At 36.7% G+C, this 23,527-nt stretch overlaps 1 protein-coding gene across 1 annotated transcript; it reads right to left on the bottom strand.

The window, feature by feature from the left end:
• Positions 1–34: 34 nt before the first annotated feature.
• SUZ12 (SUZ12 polycomb repressive complex 2 subunit) lies at positions 35–23,477 on the bottom strand. The gene is made up of 15 exons (XM_008637562.2): positions 20,936–23,477; positions 20,781–20,845; positions 15,942–16,010; positions 14,337–14,386; positions 13,024–13,109; positions 11,445–11,676; positions 10,596–10,698; positions 9,164–9,269; positions 8,260–8,437; positions 5,309–5,400; positions 4,711–4,854; positions 3,960–4,117; positions 3,156–3,354; positions 2,573–2,652; positions 35–2,248 (listed from the first exon to the last, which is right to left on the bottom strand). Exons 1-15 carry the CDS (start codon positions 20,999–21,001, stop codon positions 1,903–1,905), a joined length of 1,974 nt encoding a protein of 657 aa, XP_008635784.1. The 5' UTR covers positions 21,002–23,477; the 3' UTR covers positions 35–1,902.
• Positions 23,478–23,527: the final 50 nt, after the last annotated feature.

The raw sequence follows: 23,527 nt of genomic DNA, 5'->3' as shown, positions 1-23,527 counted from the left end.
ATAGAAAAGGCATCTTTATAAATAGAAAACAAGGGGATTTTTTCAGCTTTTATTATAAATTGACATGACATACAAAGTTTACTGAACAGAAGTAATTTCATTACTATTTTGGGGGGATCACCAACTTTTTGTGCAAACAATGCTAGCCTTCTTTTAAGCATTAAGAGCATAACTGCTTAAGAAATGACATAAGCAATAATTCTAGAACTACTTCTCCCCTAAAATAATCTATTTTTTTACATATGTGCACAGCTTTAGCAAATTAAAGCCAGAGAGAAATGCATGATGTACTATCCAGAGGCATAATTAGAGTTTGCTAAAACTCAGAGAGCTGGCAATTCATGAAGTTTGTAATGAAAAGCTGCAGTTTTCCCTCTTTCCTATTTTGTACACAAAATCAGTGACTAAGAACTTAATACTGGATGACGAATCACATCCACACCATTAGTTAAATAGTCTCACAGTTAAACACATCTTAAGGACCATCAAAATCAGTATTTACATTTTATAAATTTCTGAAGACACCATTAGAAAGCTTATATACCCCTTCAACAAATAGGGAACTGCATCTCATGGTGATGGAATGAAATAAAAAACAAAAAATACCTGTATTTACAGCAGCATTGTTCCTTTATAAATAAAGAATATGAAAAATGAAATATTTTAAGGATAATAAAAAATTGAGGTGATGTCACTCAACCACAGTGCTTGCTGGACTAAAACCCTTCGGTGCTGATACTGTACCAGTAGTGAAACCACTTTCCATTGGAAAAAATCTGTAAACGTATGCATAAAATGTGTTAACAGCAGTGCAAAACTGCTCAAATATAGTTTAGTCAGCATCTTAGTATCTGTATTGAATACAATACATCACAGAATACTTACATAAGAAGTGCAACACATTTTCTGGTCCAATTTTACAGTGCATTTTTCCCTCAAGAGTGGCATCTCGAAAGCCAAAGCTAAACCCATGGCCTGGCCTTGCAGTCTGTGCTGAGGCAAGAACTTCCCGGGAAGCTGGCAACACAGCGCCTGCAGATGGACATGAGGCTCTGGCCTTAGCATGGCACCCCAGGACGGGCGACCCCAGACATGAGGGGCTGCACCCAAATCCTTTCTGTAGCTGTGTAAATGTGTAATAAAAATATAAAGGAGCTAAATGTTCAAGTTTAAAATGGTACACTGGGCGATCAATACATCAGAATTATCCACGAAACCCAAACTGCTGGTTAACCTCAAAAAGCCAAGGTGGTACTTCACTGTGTCTGGAACGTGAAAAGCCAAGATCTTTTCCAAACAGGCACAAGACAAAGGAAGTGCTAAGTTCGCCAATTCTGACAATTTTTAGTGTAAAAAAAATTGATTTGTAACATGATCAATTGATAAATGATTTCAAATACAAGGATCAAGGTTAAACTGTAAATAGTCAGACGCTATTTTCACAAAAAGCTAACTGGAGAATTTCTAAATAAGAAAAGCAGAAACTGTATCCCAATCCCCTTTCCCTAATATTTCACAACTTCATGGTAGGAAAAACAGCCAGATACAGATGCAAAAATCTTAATATAAAAACGGTTTTACATATACTTAAATTATGTAAATTCCATAAAGTTCTTAAGACACTAATTACACTAAAATTACAAAAAGATTTTTATATTGCTCTTCATGCTCAGACTCTTAGAATATTGTCATTACATCACCAAAACCAATATACATGTAGTACTTGCATAAGTAACTGAATAAAAACCCTGTTTAAACAATATCCTTGTTGAAATCATTTATTTCCATCCAGCAGTACCTGTTTGGAATCTCTGTATTTCTGTGTGTAATTCTTTATAGAGCTCATGCACCCTAGAATGTCACTTCAATGCTTGTCCGTTGAATGACAATTGACTTTTGACTTCAGAGCTTCTGCTTCTTGCTCTGTTTTGTGACACCTGAGATGCTTTCCACTTCTGAAATCCTCTCTCTCATGGTATTTTCACTGTATCCATTTGCTGTCCCACTTTGTTCCTCGGAAGATTCCTCGTCCGTCGGGGAGGCTGATTCTCCTTTCTCCAACTTCTGCTGCATCTCTCGGAGCCTAGCCACAGCTTTGTCTATGGACATGATGCTGATGAGGTTAAAGTCATGCATGCTGACCAGGTGGAGCATAAAGTTTCGACACAAGTTCTTCTTAATGATTTTTTGTCCATAATTTTCAACAAACAGCATACAGGCATGATTCATTTGATTGTCAGCAATAAACCTGTCAAATAAGAAAACTGTCATTACGCAAGTAGAACATCTTCAAAAACAAAAAGATACTCTACAACATGATTTATCAATGTAACTGCAGAGAGCAGCTACTACAGAGTCCAGTATTTTTTCTTTTCAAAACCCAAAGGCAACTAGGCACAAGAACTTCTTTAAAAGCTTAAACTCTGAAAAGCTTTACAAATTATCCTTTAATGACCCTTTCCTAAACAACTGAGACAACTAAATTTTAAGTATTTAGTGAATTGCAATGCAAAATAATCAACCAAATGTATCCTATAATTTATTTGTATCAAAACTAAGCAGAATAACATACCCGTGCTTCATAACATGAAGATTCCATAATTTCATCACTTCTTTCTCTCCTTCGTTAACATCAGAAAATTCTTCAATTTGCTGGAGATTGGGAGGAAGGATAGGAAAAGAAACAAACACACCCATCAGAACTGCATGTCTGCTGCCAAGTAGTGAAAGCATACCCAAAATTCAACTTATACACAAAAATATATAGAAAAAATTCAGGTTCTGCAGTCAAAAAAGTTTAAAAAATGTCTTTTCATGTAGAGATTTGTGATGATAAATTATATCCTTATTATAAATAGCCCAAACTGTGTGCTCCTGATTTCAGCATCTCCTCTTTGAAGGAGAAAAGGAGCCACAAACAACGAAAACTTGTTCGAACACAAGGGGACTGAACCAACTTTGCAAACTGAAGGCATACTTGAAAAAACAAACTTTGATTCCATTTATTTCCATCAACAGTTTTCCAGCAAAATTTTCTGCTTTTAAAATGCAGAAATTTTGCAACATATGCCCCATTGTTCCCTAAAACAACTGCAGATCATCTTTTAAAAACCACAATCCACTTAAAATAACTTTAGTACAAATGGAATAATTACAGTAATGGTTTTCTCCCGAAGCCATTCTGGGTCCTTTTCATCCTCACTGTCCACCTCCATCTCCTGGGGGCGGAGGGGCAGACAGGTGTCGCTGTGGAAGTAGAGCCGATTGTGCCCACTGCTGTACGTCCGCTGCTGCTCCACCTCTCCGTCCTCAGACTCCAGGAACTCAGACATGCTTGCTTTCGTGCGCTTTGGCCTGGCAAAGGAGAAATTACTGCTGTCACCATCACATCAGAGATGCAAATACTGAGAACTGTCAGTGATTAATACAAATTATTTTAAGCTCTAGCTTGCAAAAATGTTGGGAGGGGGGAAGTCTCTAGCAATTAAATAATCCCCATTAAAAACCCAACAGCTCATGACCCAACCCTCCAACTTCACCTTTTGGGGAAGAAAAGATTTAGGGTACAGCAGTTAAAGAGAGCTACATTATTATGAATAGCTATCTCATCTGGAAAAACATAGAAAAATCATGGGTGACATTATCATCCTTCAGTTACATTTTAGTTAGTCATAACAGTGAAATTTAGCACTGTGTATATGCACCTACAGATTCACAAATCTGGTTTATAGGCTGAAAAATTCTTTGCAGAAAGAGTGGTTGGGCACTGGAATGGGCTGCCCAGGGAAGTGGTGGAGTGACTGTCCCTGGAGGTGTTTAAAGAAGACTGGATGTGGCACGCAGTGCCATGGATTAGTTGATCGTGTTAGGTCATAGGCTGGACTTGATGATCTCCAAGGTCTTTCCCAGCCTAGCTGATTCTGTGATCCCCACACAGAGCTTGCTTCCCAGCTCCCTACCTGCAAACCAGGATGTGTGTGATTGGAGTTCTTTTGACGGGCCCGTTGCGGCTGAAGGCGAAGCCGGGCTGGCGATGGATGTCCTGGGGGTTTCCTGCGTAGGAGCCATCGTAGCACTCATTGATGGACACGTCTATTCGAGCACCTTTTGGATGATACTGAAGCACAATTGCAAATACTCAGACAGTAATGACAATGCATCAAGAGGTTTAAACAAGTAACCTTTAAATTCTGAATACCTTAAATATCACCTGTCAATAACCTGATATAGCTCCAAGTTTCCTTTCAGAACACCCAAATAATTTTTAATCTCTAGAAGCAAATTATACTAAAGCTTCCTTGCTCTGTACTATTTTACTGTTTTACATAAAACCACCCAGAACTAATTATAAAATTAAGGAAAATATCAGCAAAAGATTGCTAGCAAGTACACTTCTGAACTTCCTAGAGCTTCAAGAGACTTCCAACCTAATTACATTGCTTTCCACATCAAAGAGCACATTGATGCAAAAGCAGTAGCTACAGTCAGAATTCAGCCTCCAGTGGTCAGCACTTTTATATATATAAAGAAAGAAAATCAAACCCACAATATTTCCCCTCCACGTAACACAAAAACATTCACAGAAAGCAGCTTCTAACCTGTAGATACAGTCCTACAACTTACTAAGATGGAAACAGAATCCCTGCACTTGTAGTATCTGTGACAGACTGTACAGTGCTTCATAGTGCTAAACTACAAAAAATTACTTACAACATAATTAAAGATAAATCTGCTGTGGCAGAGTTTAAGATGTTTGAGTAAACTATAGAGTTTCCGACAGTTCAGTGTGCACCAGGGGCAGTGCAAGTCGTCGCGGGCCTCGGTCTGCTGCCTCGTGTTGTTGTTGTAAAGGAACTTGATGCAAACAAAGGAACAGGCAGAGCAGAATTAGCACCAAATGAGTTTCATTCATCAACTTCCAACCCTCAAAACCAAGTTGGACATCATTACAAGAGACCTTGACAGCAATAGTTAGATCTTGGGAACACTACATCAGCTCAGTGTACTGAAACACTGGTATTTCAAGAATTTTTTTTCCTATAGGAGACCCACCTGTCTCCCTCCAGATGTCTAACAAGGAATGTCCTTTGTCTTTCGGAACATCAGATGTGCCCCCAGGAAGATTAGTTTCCTAAAATACTTCTGGAAAGAGTAGTCTGTGGAATGGCTTTCGGTCTGTGAATCTAAGACTCTTTAAGGCATCCTCTAAAAGGGCAAATGGAAATTTCCACCCAGCTCCCAAGCAAACATTTTAATTCCACACAATATTTAGATTCTAGTTTTTCCCTCTAATTATTATTTTCAATACCTGGTAAAATATTCGCAACTTCTGTCGAGGTTCATTTAAAACATCTCTCTCTTTTCTTGTTTGAAGGTCTGTCGGCAAGGATTCTTTCACAGCTGAAAAAAACCACATGTAGACACACATTTCTTTGCTGCAGAGGAACAGACAAACATTGTTTCTTACCCAAGTATGGAAGTTCTGAGAAGAGCACTGCTGCTAAAGGAAACAAGCTACTCAATTGTCCTTTGACATAAGTAGCTCCTACCAGCAGCAAGGAAGTCTGGATGCTCAGCTTCCTTCACAAACCTACAGGCAAACCCACTTCTAACACAAGGTTATATCGAGTGTTGGAGAATCCTTCAAAGAACTTAAAAATGGTCAGGTAAAAAGTAACCTTTTTCTTACTCCATTTAAGCAGAGAATTCTTTATATATTGCTAAAAGCAGGTGAGGCTGGGAAATTAAAACCATCCCTGCTTCAGACTGCTGCATTCAAACACATCACTTAAATTCGATTTCAGAAGTTCCACCAGTCTCTTAACAGACAGCAGAAATGTAAGTAAACACACAAAATACTTAACTGAAACTTTAACCCTTGAACACTTACTATTTGCATGTGTAATGGTACTGCTCAGTTGCTTTTGAATCTCTTCTGTACACTTTAATCTATGTAATAGTATTTGATTTCATACAATCAATGAGAAACCCCACATAACTAAGCAGGTTTATAAATCTGCCCTCAAGAGAAACCAAATAATGACCCTGCTTGCTTCTGAGTTGTGAAAAAGATGGGAAAACCTAACTTCTAGAAGATGCACTTATTTTGTATTTAGTATTTTGGAGAAGAATGGAAATTTTATCTTCTTTCTGTATGAAAAAGACAGAAGGTCTGACACTTTAGCCTGCACCACATCAGAGAAATCCCAATTCCATGGCTCAGTTACTTTCAGAACTTTGTAATTACAGCAAAGTTTAAGCTGCCATATTTAGAAAGTCTTTGATGTCTTTATTCCACTGGTCTGCCTTGGGAAATATGCCAAAGTAAAATGACAACACCAAATTTATGTACCATTGGGAAAGTACTGGGTCTTTATCAGAATCTCTGATAGAAGTTTCCTACTGTTTTCACTCTTGTGGTATTCAGACATTGCAAACAGCAGAACCATAATAAATACCCTACAATGCTGCACATTACAATATGTTTGTGTGTAAGAGTTGGCTGTACTATTTGGGAAGGGTGCTCTGGCTGTAACTTTATCAATTTACTGGAATATTTAGCTTTTCCGATAGAAGAAAAAGTGGGTTCGAGGTTTACATTAGCAATGCAGTCTTGCCATGTTCCTACTGTCTCTACATTTATTACAGTAAACTACCACACGCCTTCTAGAGTTAGTTAACTCAGCTCTCATTTCTTTTGCAAGTCTGAGGATAAAACCTGCCTAACAAATTACAATACAGGTCTCCAAGAAACTCTAAAACACAAGAAAGCCTGGTACAAGGAAGAAAAGAGAAAGCAGAACAATTTCTACAGCGAACGTTTGAAGACCTTGCAGGTTCTGTTGGAACTACTTCATGTTTGTATGCACTGTCAGCCATTCATCCTAATGCAAGAAACCCAAGTGTCTGCAGTCCCTAGCTCAGGTAAAATACTCGGGTCAGGAAACAGAAATCAGTCTTATTTAAATATTCTTGTACTCTTTCCAAAGAGAAAGACGCCTGTAGGTTGGCTGAGGATATTAGGGATCATTCTAGACATTGGTTTCTGCACAGGTAGGGTAAAATTCTTCTTGCTCTCACTTTTTTATCACACTAAAGCTCTAAAAGAATCACCACTCTTAGGAAGCCTCACCATTACGTTTCTCAACATTTACTGCAACAAAACTGCATAAAAACTACATTTGGAAAAGCAGTGCTTTTTTCATAACAGTAATTCCCTTGCTGTCAGTACTCCAGCTCCAAAACTTCACCAAACTCAGACTGCAATGCCATTTTGGACAAGTTCTCCGAAGCACTATCAACTCTTCACTAGTAGTGCCTCACTGCAACACCCCAGAGACTAAGCCCGGGGACAGAACCACTGCACTCCAGATAATCACTTCTACAACAGGGACCTAGAAGATTCCTTAATCTGAGTCCCAATCTAGTTACAAGCTTGGAAATGCTGATTACTCTCAAGTGAACTGGCTGCCAATCCAGAGTCTAGATGTGTTCATAGCTGTTGAAACAACAGGTGCAGCCTTTGTTCTCTGTACAACTTAAGTTTTCCAGATGTCCTTGAGCTTTACCTGCCAACACCAGGTTCTAATCCAAAGTCACAAACAACTGGGAGTGAGAAAAAATAAAAATGGCATCTAGGCTAACTTTCCTTCTAGTTTCTATACTGAGCATATACATATATATTCCATATACGTTCTGGAATATCCCTCTGGACAGCTTGGGTCAGCTTTCCCAGCTGTATCTTCTCCCAGCTCCTTGTGTCCCCCAGCCTCCTTGATGGTGGGGTGGTGTGAGAAGCTGCCAAGTCCTTGACTTAGTCTAAACACTGCTTAGCAACAACTAAAACATCAGTGTTATCAAAATTATTCTCATCCTAAATCCAAAACACATCACTATACCAGCCACTGAGAAGAGAATTAACTGTATTCCGCGTGAAACCAGGGCACCTATAAATCCAGAAACTTACAGAACAGTAACTGGAGTGAGTAGGGCAAACCAGATAATCCCAAAAATCCTACTGATGGATTTTTCCCAATGTATTTCACAGCAGGATTTACCAGCATTGTATATAATCACTTCAATATTGTCCTGATGTTTAGTTTTTAACCTTAAAAAATTTACAAAATACAGGATACAACAAAGTCCACTCAGTTTTGCTTTTTCCTGTTGAGAATTACCTGAAGCAGCTGCACCAATGAGCCCTAAGCACACAAGGGCTAAGCAGATGATTATTCAGCAGCAAAACCAAAGTTTGCTTACCTATAGTCTGAGTAGGCTTAACAGAATTGGGCTTGTTTTCTTGAGAGAGGCTTTCAGAATTTCGTGTTGCAAGAGGTTTAGCTATAGGAGCTGTAGACTTATCATTTGTGTCTCCTGTCCAACGAAGAGTAAACTGAAGCGTAGGTCCCTGAGAAAATGTTTCAAATGGAGGCAACCGCTGGAGAGTGGGGGAAATAAAAAAAAAAACCCAGCAGAGTAAGTGTCTTCACAAAAACAATAATGAGAAAATATTCACAAAATGTAGACTGATGTAATTTATTTTAATCCAGTTAAAGGCTGGTCAGGATAATTGAGCCTATAACTGTACTTTTACTATATAATTTGGATCATCTCTGCTTTTTTCATAATTATAAGATCATGGTGAAATACAAATACTCTGCAACTATCTGGAATCCTCTTCTCTTCAATCACTTACAACTCATACTCTCCCAGGACATGTGAGCATGACTGTGTAAGTACATAGAGTCACTGACTGTTGATTCACCTCAGTCAACAATTTCTCAACCCTTCCTCCTACACTGATACATCCTCTTCATCACTACATTTTATCAGCATTCTCTTAAGGTATGTACATAAGATCACACCTGTGAAAGGTCTGGGTTCCTCTTTCTTCCCCTTTAAATATTCTGCAGTTTGCTCCTTTTTGATATGTCCAACTTGTTAGAATAGCATTTAAACTGCTTGATTTTCTAGGTCAGAAATTCAGAAGTCACTGAAAAGAAACAGCTGCCATACTTACAGTAGTTGCCATCTACTTGTATTAAGGATCCAGTGTAGCCAAAGCTTTCTAAACTGAGAGCTAAATTAAAATATATGTCCATACATTCCAAAGAGAATTATTTCCTGTGAAGACAGGTCTCTTGGCCACTAAAACAATCCATACCTTCCCATCCAGAATCGTTTCCCATGTTGCTCTTTTCTTGCTAATGGGACACTCTTCCATTTCCTGCATGGCCACTTCATATTCCCCATCCAGAAGTTGCAAGCGTCTGTCAAGACAAAACACCCATTATGTGCAAAAAAGCTCTTTTTTATTGTTTGCCTATTAAAATGCACTATTTCACAGTAACTAAATTTCCATGAACCTAAAGGTGTATTTTCAGGCAAATTTATTTGACTAGGTCTGAATCTTAGGCAAACATCATCCATAACAAAGAAAAATGTTAAAGACTAAACCAAACATATAAACATTTTAATGCATGACTTGGTTCTGCTGCAAATCAGTCTCATTTATACAACAGCATGTCTGAGAATGTCCTTGCTTATCATCACTACAAAACCATCTAATGGTTTCTATTGTGTTTAGCATATTCAAGTTCTCCAGTAGAATTAAGTAATAGAAAAGAACAAAATATTGTCAAGACTTCTAAGATATATATTAGAAAAGGATATTTCTTCAAAACCCAAACTCTTCTCAAAATATACTTCTAAAACCCTATTTGGATAAATAACCATTTTGTCAGAATTAGTTGGAACTGGTTTAAAGCAGCTTTTTCTTCAAGCTCCATTTTTATTGATAAAGAAATCATCTAAATACCTACCTTTACCTGAGACCTGCATTTGCCACGGAAAGAGGTCTTATTTTCATTGTACTGTATTTTGGCTGTTGGCACTATGATCCTTTGCAGCACAACCAACCAAACAACCAAAATGTCCACCCAGGAAATGGTCTGGTCCTTATCTTTTGAACTAGATCTGGAGTGCTCTGAGCTATTGACACAGGAGTTCACCCCACTCCACCTTCTTTGAAATACTTTAAGTAGTATCATGATAATAAATAACTAAACTACATGACAGAGTAAGCCTGTTACAATTTTAACAATTTATTTGATTGTCCTGTAGTAATGGAGAACTTACGTCCTCTCTAGCTGCTGGCAGAATGAGACCTGTGACTACATCAGCAACGGTCTGGGCATGGAGAAAATTATGGCACGCAACAGAATGTAAGCAGTAAGGGTATTTCAGAGAACTTTTCTTTGTTTTTCTTTTAAATTATGCTGTCACTGATCTTTAACAGAACCCCAGAAAGTACATCTGCCAAAAACTGGCAAGGAACAGACAAACAGATGCAAATTAACAGGACAATATTCAAGTTCACAGATGGGAATTATTTACAATAATCACTGAATGGGTTTCAGTATAAAATGTGTTATGAAACCTGCAGGTTTTTTAAAAACACATAACAAGCTGAAGTTCTTACTGTAAATAACAACTAAAATGCAGCCAAATACAACCTACACTGTAACAAAGAACATATTAAGTTTATTATCAAACAAACTTCTAATGATTAATAGAATTGTTTTTAATAATATCACCTGTTTTTATCAAAAACAGTCATTTGTGCTACAAATGTCTTTTCCCCATCTTCACGATTTGAAGAGTTTCTTTTTCTTCTAGCTGGAAGCTCCTCATTGACATCTGCACATAAGAAATATAGTATTCAATCATTATATAAGCACAGATTCAAAAGATCAAACAGTCTCTATGCAGTCACAAATATGGCTGTTGATGGTGTCAGATGTGCCATACAATAGAGAAGGACAATGCAATAGAAAGAGCACTTAGCTTAACAGTAATCATATTTTAGGTATGTTCTCATGTATTTATAGTTTCATCCTATTATTCTGTCAGCATAAAGAAGTTGGGATTTGACCTTCCTCCTCTTGTAGCTATAAAATAGTGAGAAAGTTTTTCATCCTACATGCACTTTTCAAGGCTGAAACATTTGTGTTGTAACACATCTCAGTAAGATTAAGAAAATAGCTTTTAAAAATTTGTTATTGGGGTATTTTCTCTATTGGCTTGTCATTTAGTTTTGCTGAGAGATACTGATAGCACCTACAGTGAGTCAGTGTTGGTAGAGGAATAATGACACTCTCAGTGACCACAGGGCTCTCTTGCACTATTCACCTTTTAACAGTGTTGCCTCACACCTTCACCACTACATTAGTAACAACTGGTGTTAAATTTACAAAAACCAGAAGCACAATTTCTAGCTACCAGCTGAATTTCAGCCCCTAAAAAGAGACTGCAAACAAATAAAAGCTCAGTCACTCAGTTATTACTGGCCCTTGTCACAGCGTCACCTACACTGCACATCAAGATGACTCTATACATGCTTACAAGATAAACCTTGCAAAAGCAGATTTAAAGGTTGAAGTTACCAATGTTTTCATTAGTTTCGCCATTGATCAGTCCATTAAATTCTCTCCTTCCTGGGCGAGTGACTCTGAATAACAATGAGTAAGACTTCACCATATGGCTGTTGCTTGGTTCAAACTCATTGCTGGAAACTGCAAGTGATGGGAAGTTGCCTGGTTTTATTTGGCTGAGGTCTGGGTTTAAAGGCACCTGCTTTTTACCTGTAGGAACCTGTCTTATCGGACAACTGACATCCTGCAGCAAAACAAGAAAGATAAGGTTTGGGTTTTTAGACTTCAAAGTAAAGACATTATTTAAATTGACGTCATTTATTAATCGTACTTGTTCTGCCAACTTTTGAAAATAAGCCTTGTAACAGATATAAATAAAAAAATCTGGAGCAATCCCAGATTTTAAATGCAAACCCAGATATTTTTAAGTGTAAATAAAATTGGCATTCTATAACCCCTTCTGGCAGCAGCCATCTTTCTCTATGTGATTAAAGTAACACTAACATGAGGCACTTAGATTGTTAAACAGTCACTAATACTAATTTAATTCTGTTTACCTGAAGAAATTAAATGTTTAGGATACATATATATATTTCAAGGGATTCCTATCTTCTCCTTGCAATATTTCAAAGTGCACTTTGTGCTATCTGTGAGATAAAGAAGCACTCATCTGGGATTTATTATATTCAGTACCTCTCAAAGAGATCATCGAACATTGTGTAGAATTGGGAAAACAAGACAAGATGGCCTAAATATGAAGCTTGAAGCAAAACATTTGGAATAACAATCAGCACCTCCTGATCTCACCATATTTATCCATACTATAACAATTAACAAAATTGGCTAGAAACAACATCAATTCTTAAAAACATGTCAAATCAGCCTAGCATTCTTAGGGAAGAACACATAGTTCTGACTGCAAATCTTTCCCTTTCTGGTAAAAACCTAAAGCATTACTAAGCCTCCCATATTCTCATAGTTGGGAAGATAATTTGCCAACTGATGTAAAATAAGCACAGCTAAAACTGCAAGCAAATTCAAAGATGCTTTAAAAATAAATATAAAATTGCTTATGAATCATGGTAGCTAAAACCTGCAATAACTGAAATGATCAAAATAAAAAACACAGGTACAGAAAAAGCAAGGAAAGAGACAAGAGTTGGCAGATGACTGAGGAATTCAAAACAATTACAATTTGTTCCTTTTTACTCCTAAACTCTAAAAGGCATAGACTACTTTATGATTTTGTGATTGCCTGGTTTACTTAAGCCTCTGGACATCACAACAAAATGAACAGTTTAATGACGTGACACACAAAAACTGAGGTAAAACCAGAAGTGGCTGAAATTCACAGTGAGTGGATGTGATTTACAAGCTTAATTCAATCAACAACGTTAAATGCTTTTTAAAACTCATTTCTCATAAAGCTGTGCAAAATCCAATAGAAAACAACTTGAATACACTCGTTCTTAAATTTAAAGACTAATTTCAACTATACAGCATCACTATATGGCAATGTTACCTGGATATTCCAGAAGCAGGTAAACATTTTGCTTTAATGTATATAAATAGTTTGTGAAATAATTTTTACCTTTCGTTTCTTGTGGCAAACTTTCACCAGTAGTACTTCCAGAGTTACAGAATTTTGTTCATTTTCTGAGTTTTGTGATGGCTTATCTAAACAGAAAAGTATTTTAAATTCTGAAAAAGTGAAGATCTATTCAACAATATAAATCCATCTGTAATTACTTTTTAACCACAGGCACCTCCCAGGTACAAAGACCTTTAACCACATTCTTAGTTTCAACTCTCCCCAAACTTACTACAAATTTCCACTTGAGAATATATCCTAATTATTCTCATATTAACAGATTAAAAGGCATAGCTGATCTCTAAAGTTTAAAAGAGCAAGTGTGCTATGTTTTATAACAGAGAAAAATGTTATGGGTAGATTTAAGGACAGTCAGAATACACTAATTACAGATGAGTCAAATTATTTTTTCCAATTTTTTTCTTTACAGGTTGCAAACCTGAAATTTGAGTTTAAGATCCAGATGCTATCAGATAGGAAAATAAAACAAAATTATCCCCCTTCAATCTCAAATATTATGCAAAGTTAAATATATGCACAATAGCTGCTAAAGGACTCTCGAAAGAACCTGAAAAAAAAGTCTTAGAAACTAAGACTTGGTTTCAGAGACTGCACAATAAATTTCCTAGAGCCTGGAATCTTCAAGGTAGCTGCTGCCAGCAGTGTGATCAGCAATGCCAACCAAAAAATTAGAAATACTGTTTTATTTTAATGGACAAACAGCTTTTGCTCTCAGAGCAATAGAACTCCTCATTCTGGTTGATGAAATCTGATATTCCGATTTTGAGAGACAAATTCTTACATGCTTGAAAGACACCATGGAACTAAACTATTATTTCCATGGCTTTTATAATCATTGACATGGCCTTCCCTTCATTTCTAGACTTGACAAAATTTTTTCTTACACTTCTATTTTAAACTAGCATGGAATCTTCCAACTATTTGATGGCTGTGGGGTTTTTTAAAGCTACTTCAAACACCAAAGACACACTCCCAGAAAATGACATTCTTCAGGAAAGAATCACTTTCCTCAAGGTCTATTTCAGTTTGAATGGATAATGACTTAAAGTAGTTCTCAAAATCACTGTTCTGACTAAAACCCTGAAGGCTTACCTTCTTAACATCACAATTACAGTACAACATTTTTAAAGCACTACTGAATTATAACTAATGAGACGGGCTGAACAAGTAAATTAAAACCTGCATCCAAACACCAGAGATTAAAAACATTCAAATATTCCCCTCACGTATCTCTACTAATTTCAAAGGTGTTATACAAATTAATAGTGTAATGAATGAATTGGCAAACATACCATTTTTATGGAAGAAGCCAGTAAATGTAAGTTGCAAATGAGCAGACAAGCTAAAAAGGGAAAAAAAAAAAAAAAAAAAAAAGGAAATGTTAGAATAAATAAGTGTTTTCTTCTCACAGCTACCACTTCACTGATGTTCAGTACAGAACTCTAATGATTCAGTCCATCCTTTTAACTTGGAAACTGCCTGGATACAGCAGTTGCAGTTGATGCAGAATTGAACACCAGTTTTCTCTTTACAGACTCATTCTCTCTGGGTACTCTATGACTTACTATGTTAAAAAAAAAAATTTAACACTACAGTAGAAAAACACTGCCTGAAGACAGGAGATCTTGCCTTCACAAGCAGGTAAACACATTTGTTGGACTTTCATCAGCAACAGAGTTCAGTTTTGGTGGAAATTGTCTAGAATTTCACCCTGAACCATGGGCTTGGTACAGATTAAAACAAAACCAAACCAACAAGTATTTTAATCTTGGTAATGAGAATCTGCAGGGGGAACCTTCATCTTTAGAAATAAAGATTATCAGTTACATCAAGTCCATATAATTCATAACATATGCAATCAAAATAATAATTGCATCTGTTTTGTTTCACAACCTATTCTGCTGACTATAGACCCATCTTACTTCAAATTGCAAAATTCAGAGCACATTTCAGTTTAAAGCAAGTATTTATAAACCTAGATTAAAAACAGTCTCAAAACCACTTAGTAGTTCTGAAATACACATTGAACAAAACATCAACTGTCCCACCACACCACCAGACACAATTTTGCGCACCTTCATTTCTCAGGCAGATACAGCCTGACACTCCACACTTATTTTTTAACGCAAACATTCCCAAGAGCTCTGAGATGATCAATGTAAGTGCCCAACAGCTTGAGCATTCAAAGGACTATAACTACACCAACCTGCATTATTCATCCAGGTTACTTTTCCACACTAAAGCACATTTTGGAGAGTTTTGAAAGCACAAAAAACAACACACACAAATCAATACTCTATGTTGTTTCAACAAAGCAACTAACAACAATATAGGGAGCAAAATATAATTAAGAAAAATAATACATGGTAAATCCATAAAACCTCTTAGAATACAAAATTTATGTTTGTTTCAGACTACACTGTATATAGCACAGCTGCCTCTGCAGTAGTCTAATGATTTGCAAACACTGTGGGAAAAGGTTAAAAATAGCAGGTATACAACAACATAAACCCCAAGCAATAAAACTTTGTTGTATTTTCCCAAATCCACCTCATTTTTTTACTTTTAATTCCAATGCACACAGATTAGTTACTGACACAACTGACACTCTTAAAAACAAAGTTAAGGCAAATACCTATTTAAAGTTTCTATACACATTCTAAGAGCTGCCACAACAAATATTGAAAGTTTATCCCAATACTGCTTTTCTCCAAGTTAAGCGACCAGCATATATACACACATTTTAAGATTCTGGAAGCAACATTTCAAACAGTAAGTGCCTTGCTTCTAGTAATAACTCTTTATCACTTGCACTTGATCAGTCGAAAGTACTTTTGATTTAGCCCGTGCATGTGCTCATTTGTGCCCACACACATAAATATACAGCAGGACAGTACCTGTGAGATTCTTGTTCTCCCTTCATTTTCTCTACTTTTGATAACATGTCATCTACTTTGAATGTCTTCCTGCAAGGAAAAAGCAAAAAGAATAGTTTTACACAGCCACTATAACCCACAACTAACAGCAGAAACAATTATTCAGCCTGAGCTCTGACTTGGTTTTCCATCTAAAACTGTCTATATATACTATTTTAGCCTTCTCTTCAGGAAACACCCTTTAGACACATATATACTTCTTCAGACCTAGTACCATGGTCATGTTATAAGCGACACAACTGCTTCTCAAGCACTATCAAAAATAACACAAGGAATTAAACCCAGACCTTGTAAATGTAATCCTACTGCTCATAAGAAGTTTCATTTAACAGCAACATATTGAAATCCTTGCAATGAACATGTTTAACCACATTTCAGTTTTGTCAAAGAAAATCTTCCTGTTTTAGTGACACTTATACATACCAGGAATTGACGCAACAGCCCTTCAGTCATTACTATTTTAATCTTGGTCATAATAATAATGAAAAACACTTAAAACTTTGTAGGACAAAAGAGTTAAAAGCCTAATTAAAAACCCAAAACCTCACTTCTCAACACATTTCTATTAAATGGACACAATGCAAAGAGCAATGAATTTTGAAGCTACCTTTGGAGCACACTCACAGGAAACAGGGAACGATGACAACCAATGACAAAAATGTCAGAGAATAATCACTTCAAATCATTCCTCTCTGTAATTCTGACATCAGTCTGTTCATGCTCGTATGTTCAGCTTGTTCTACCATACATACAATTTCACGTTCATTGCTTAATAAAGCTCACTCACGAGCAGAAGTTATTCAACACGTTACAGAACAGTCTTTCTATTTTTCATTAAAGGCAAGTTAATGCTTGGCTCTAGGTGCCCACAAAATTGCACCTGACTACAGTGACAGCTCAAGAATCTGACGGAATCTTTCCTTTACATTTATACCTTAGAAAAATGGAGTAAGAACATCATAAACAGTTGCCGAACACTGGGTTTCTTGCAGAGGGAACACCACCACCCTGTTCTGGGGAAGTGGGAAGCATTTGTCTACAGAAATATCCTGACTGAAGAAACACTGATGTCACTCTGTCCACAGTCAGCATGTAATGCTCGTGAATGATTGAGTTACACATCATGTGGTGACTAAACAGCAACATTGGGCAACAAAAACTACAGGGCTGCACTCAGATAACAAGGAGAAAAACAATTATGATTTGTGTAATAAACAATCACTGATTCAAAGCTCTACTCAGCCCAAGATTCACACATATGACAGACTGAAGAACTGACTCACCTACACTAAAACATGGGATTATTAAAATGACCATTGCTGTCCTCAGCTTTAAATCAAGAGACGTTAGGCACAGAGCAATTCATTAAAAGCTTCAGATTCAAAGGTAAAAATGTTTCTGCGTGCACTTTGCTCCAGCTCATCAAAATCAGCCACTGTTCTGCAGAACAGTAAGTTTAGAGGGCTTTCTGCAGACTGAGGAATTGCTTAAAACAGATTTAGAGCAAAGTTATGTCATGATTGGAATACGAGCCAAAAACCAGCTAAGAGACAAACATGATCCCAGAAGGGGGAAAGTTAACAATCTTCCATAAAAGATACTAACATCTGGCACAACTTGTATTTAACATGTGACCATTATTGATCCAAAAAAGAACAGTGGCACAACCTTTGCTAAATCCAGACTCAGGTTAGGCAAAACATGGGAGTCCTGCTAATAAAAAAATCTTTCAGAAAAACTAAAAATAGCAACTGATAAAAAACATTTGCCTTTGAAGTTAACTTGTAAGAGCAGAAATTCCTTTAAAATTAATTACTATTTATGTTACCATGTTCCCATGCAAAACAGACAAAATTAAGTTCTTGTAATAACCATTCCTCACACTCAGGATTTTCAAGACAGCATTTACTTGTGCAACAAGTATGTGCATCTTGTGCATTCCTTTCTCCACCCACTCTTATTCCAGACAAGGAAAGTAATAATTAGCAAAGTATTAGAAGTCACATCATAGCATGCCATTGTTTTGCCAATTATTCCTTTATCCAAGTACTGTATGTGAATACTGTCACCAAATACTGTATGTGAAGTAATTTTATTAACAATTAGTAACTTCTTTCCAACACCATCATTTGGTCTAATATACTAACACCTGAAGACAGACCCAGAGACACAAAGCCCAGTTCAGCTCTCCATCAAGTATCAGCTGACCAAAGCCCATCACCTCTCCAATAAGCAACAACTTCAATACCTTTTTAGCCCAGATTGACACATGGCCATTAACTATTCCTTATGACCATTTTCCTATGATCTAAGCATTCTAGGCTTTCTAAACACTTTCTTAGTATTAAACATGTATTAAACATAATTTCCTCGTAAAAATGGAGTTTTAGTTCCCTACGTCCAAGCGATAAATTTGTCTGGCATTTTTCTCAGACTATCACAGAGCCGGAGGTAAAAGATGCAGAGCTATAGTTACTGTTGTTCTTTAAGTAAGTTCTATAAAGTTTGGAGATTAGTTCTTTATATTTTATTTATAAACTGTTTACTGAAATGGCAATCAAAATAATTATCACCAATTTAAAAATGGCAACATTTAGGAGTTCTAGGGGAATAAATTAATATACGTGTATAGTCCACATAAGCAGGCTAATAGTGATGCAGTTCCAGAAGAGACCTCTTTGCAAAAAGAACTCTACTAACATTTTCACTATACTGAAACCAGGAACACAGATTTTTCTTAATATAAACCTCAAGATGATCTTCTCTAGTTCAGATCTTTTCCCTCTTCTAAAGTCTCTTTTTCACCAAAACAAGATCTTAACTAGTTCTATTGAATGAAGAATAGTGATTCAGATCTTGGGGATATCTGTAAGTATTTACCAGCACAGATCAGCAAACATGGATCCTGCTAACCCCCACAGGAAGTGCAGTTCAGACTCTTTTGCCAATCTCTCAGTCCAAACTACCTTTTAAATTACAACTTCTCTGGTTTTAACTATGCTGAAAGAGAAGGGCCACAGTACCAACTGAGCATGGAAAGGGTAGAGAGAACCCAGGGGGGAACACACTTCACAATTACTTTCTGGCTTTTTCCCTTTCAACTGTGCTTGCTCACTTCTGTTGCATTATTGTGTTTTTATAGAGAAAACATACCGAAACATTTTACTTGATCTTCCCAGACCTAATTACCAGCATGATTTTAGTAAGTCAGCATTGTCAGAACTATTGAGAGAAACAGCTGTAATCTGTCTGTTATTAGAACATCTCCCAGCTAAACTCACAGTTCTAACACAAAACATTAAGGGAACTGGTAAAAATCAGTACATTTCCAACAGAAACCAAGCATTACTTGTGCAGCTGAATCAACTGGAATTTGGAACAGTGGGTAACAATGCACAGGCAAAGAATTGTCTCTTGCTTCCCAGCAAGTACAGCAGATATCCAACAGAACACTTTCAAGTAACATACACATTTAAATCAATAATAAATTAATCTAAATTATAAGCAAGAACTTCCTGTAGTACCATTCTAGTTAGAAAAACCAAACCACAAAAAACAAGACACCCTGAAAATAATTTCTTTAAATTTTGCTCTGACTCACTCTAAAATAAGCAAAAAATTCATTTTGGTAACTTTCGTAAGAAAAAGTAAGCTACAACTTCAATTTTAAAAAAAACCCCAAACCTGATCATTACCTGTCCTAAGTATCTGAAGTTGTATGTTATGGATTCATAAGAAGTAGTTATATTGTGGCATTAAAACTCATAGCAAGAACATTAAACAATATCCAAGAGATCAAACAATGCCATAAATAGCTCCTCTAATTTAAATAAAAATATGCAAATTCTATTGATCTACAGATCATGCAGATATTACTTCCCTTAGATATAAATACAAAGTTTAAATTAGAATTGTCTGCATAATTACATTTTGTTGCATATTTGTTGTACTTAAGTCCCACAGCAACTGTTTCCAAGAGATAAGAACTTTGGTACTAAAATATTTTAAACTAAATGTTTAGGTTACAAAAAAAAAATCTAAACTGTAACAAAGGATTTTCAGTGAAGGGGAAGTAACTGGAAGGGCCTTGTGATTCTGCTAATAAATAATGTACACTGCACTTGGCCCTCTGCAGTGTTTCTATGTTTCCAGGTCCACTGACAGGCAGCTGTAGCACCTCACACAACAGGAATGACTACTTTGCAGTATCAAAACTGAAGCCCATCTCTCAGGTGTATCCAGTTCAAAGCAACCTTTTTAAAGTATTTGCTGGAGTTCTTGTAAAATACTATAAACAGACCTCCTTTATTTTCCAGCTTTTAAAATAACTACAGAAATAATTACTGGATTCTTTCATGACTAACTAACAAAGCCAATAGTTTTGTATTTGGGTTTTGTTTTTTTCAAAAACAAGTGGTTAGGTTACAGTTTAAAATACAATGTTTCATATGATTATGATTAAGCACCATTGATTACAAGAGTTGGGATGTAATACAGTTTTGTTTGGCTTTTTTTAGTAAGTTCTCTTCCAAAAGAGAAAACCAACATAGGAGAATTAGTTAGGATTCTGCAGATAGTTTTCCACATCTGAACACTTCCAGTATGAACAGCAGTCACATGGATAAAGCTACACATACACTTAACATTGCAAAAAATCTCTTAGGTCTCAGAAATCAACTGTACACTGAAGTATGCATTTTAATGTTCTTCAAAAAGAAAACAGGACATCACCCTCCACTGTTTTTTGGACTTGTGCTACTTGGTGAACATTTTAGGATTACTTTACAAAAACAATTTTACCTTTTGATATTTGTTCGGGAGTTTCTGTGGGACATGTAAGTGAGAGTTCTGTGCAAAAATATTGGCTGCAGGGGGGAAAAAATAGACAATGGTTATCCTTTAATTAGAATTTTCTACAAGTGCAAAGTAAAGGAGTGATAAAACCAATTACTCACTGCTATTAGATTTCGGGTGCGTAGAAATCTGTATATCTGTGTTGGTTCTAAGAAAAAGGAACACATGTTATCCAATGTAACTTACACCTCCAGAAAGACAGTCTTATAATGATAAAAAGTATCTAACTTAGTATGGTGATTACTTTGAAACAATTATCACAAAAGTCATTAAATGAAGCGTCACAACGTCCAAGTAACTCCAAGTTATTACATTCAAGGTTACTTCACCAACTCTACAACACAAAGCAATTTCTTGTTTAAGGTACTTACTACAAATCTGGGGTCACAACTCAACTCTGACTGCTCTTGCTTTCCACAAAATGTGTTTCTTACAGGCCTTGTATCATGAAAGGGCAGAATAAATACCTCAACGTATCACAACCTATGGTCATACACGCAAGTTTTCTTCATGAACTTAATGAACACATCTGCTATGATACCAAAATAGCACAATACATTTACACAGTCAGACAATTTGGTATCTGCTTTACAGTTCTGGCAAGTACCAAGGTCACTTGCAGCAGGTACTGAAACAAGAATAAGGACTGCCAGTTGACTATGATCCATTATAGATCATTCTAAGGTGGGAAATTAACGTTGTTTTTAGTAAAGCAGCTACTGTTTCCAAGTGCAAAAGGAGGGAAGATAATTCAGCTGTTCACAAAATGGATGCTAAAGCACAGCATCACCTCAAACAGGTCCGAGAACTAATGTTCAAAGGATCAAGACTTGCCTACAGACAAGAAGAGGACCTTTGGTTCAGTTTTAACCAATTCAGTTAAATCATGACAAGAAGGGTTTTGTCTGGATGAGGTTATTTCTAACAAGAATTCCAAACTAAGCTGAAATACACCCTATTTAAACTGAAATAAAAGCCAACTTCACTAAGTAACATCAGCAAGAAACTTATAAGTGACTTGGTAATACACATCAAGTGGAGAGAAGTAAGAATGGTCAATGTATTGATGACCATGCTAAGGCTGGTAACACTGCCTCCATTTCCCACAAAAAGAAAACAAAGTTTATTTTTAAAGAATATACAATTTTCTTTTCATATGACTGCAAAACATTTATTTCAAGTAGCTGGAAACTTTATTGTGTGGAATTCCGCAATCAGAAGTAGAAAAGGACAGCTTTTTATACCCTTTACCCCTTTTTAAAGATATTATTAAGCCTCATTTCTACAGTTATGAACGTAAGACCCCATAGAACCCATTATTAAAGAGGTATTTTATTGATAGAGAAGGAAATCTTAAAAGGATCACAGTATTTCCTTTAAGAAGGCTGATGAAAGCCAGTAAAGTTCTGCTTAATGCAAATTATCATAATAAAATCTGTATTTTTCAAATCAAGGTAAAAGAAAGAAAGAAATTAAGAAATGTGCACTTTGCCACAAAGTGAAAATACGGAGTAGTCACAACTTTGAAAAACACATCCCAGGTTTTTTAGTCTCAAAACCCCCATGACATAATTATAATTTCTTAGTGTATGAAAACATTAAGCTACATTCACAAGGATGTAATTTAATTTAAAGGCAACACATTGCTGCTTCAACTTCAGTTTTCCCAAGTGGAAAAATTCTGAAATACTCTTCAACCTGCAGAGACATACATTTCACAAGTCTGTATTACTCAGCAAAAGCTTAAAATAAATCTTTTATCTTTTCCTAGCATATGACCCTGAAAAAGGACAAAAACAGTCAGGAAGAACGTGATTCAATAGTACACTGTTAGGATTTTTTTAACACAGTATTTACTAACTGCAGTTTTCCCATGATATTTGCATTACAGGGTTAACATATACGTACATAAATGCGTACATCTACACTGTAGCTTCCTCCTAACCCCCACCTCCACAGCTCTGTGCTTTTCTTATCTGACACACTGCGCCACGGGCAGAAGAATTTTTTCCACCTCGGGCACTGACACTGAGAAAAGCTCTTAGAACTTAAGTTTGCCACTTGACCCATTTGCAGCACAGTATTTGCTGAACACAGAGTGATGTTAAAAGGGCTGAGACTCAAATGGCCACACATTATTCGAGACACCATAAACTCCAACACTGTCACTGTCTACAGCAAGTGTGAGCATTGACAGCACTAATCCCAAAACAGGATCATGTCTTCAAGTAGGGCATTAAAAATTCCGTTCAAAGCCTGGCAACTGCACAGAAATCTTTTAGTACAACTTAAGTTTACTTCTCCACTGTGCTTTTACACCAGATTTCCACAAACAACTTTCTAGTGCATTCAAGGGGATTCCCCTCCTATCTGGAACTGCCACAGGGAGGATGCCTGGGTCGCAAAGGTCAATTTCCAATACGAAACCTCGACTACAGGAAAATTATTGCCAGACAAAGAAAAACCAAGTACAGTGAAGTCTTAATCGCGTCATGCCCCTGAAACGAGCTCGAACGGCAGAGGCCAAAGAGGAAAGGGCCCCCTCGCCCCTCACTGCCCAGAGCCTCCAAGGGCTGCTGGAGAAGGGAAGGGAACCAGCCGCCCCGAAAGCCTGATGGGAAGTGCTACTGAGAACCAAGTTCATCGGTGGGCGCGGACACACACACACACACACACACACACACCCACTCACA

The sequence above is a fragment of the Corvus brachyrhynchos genome, unplaced genomic scaffold (genome assembly GCF_000691975.1).
Source record: "Corvus brachyrhynchos isolate BGI_N302 unplaced genomic scaffold, ASM69197v1 scaffold407, whole genome shotgun sequence".
NCBI classification, from domain to species: Eukaryota; Metazoa; Chordata; class Aves; order Passeriformes; family Corvidae; genus Corvus; species Corvus brachyrhynchos.
The sequence above is the reverse complement of the archived record's forward strand: the minus strand, read 5'-3'. Positions and strand labels throughout refer to the sequence as shown.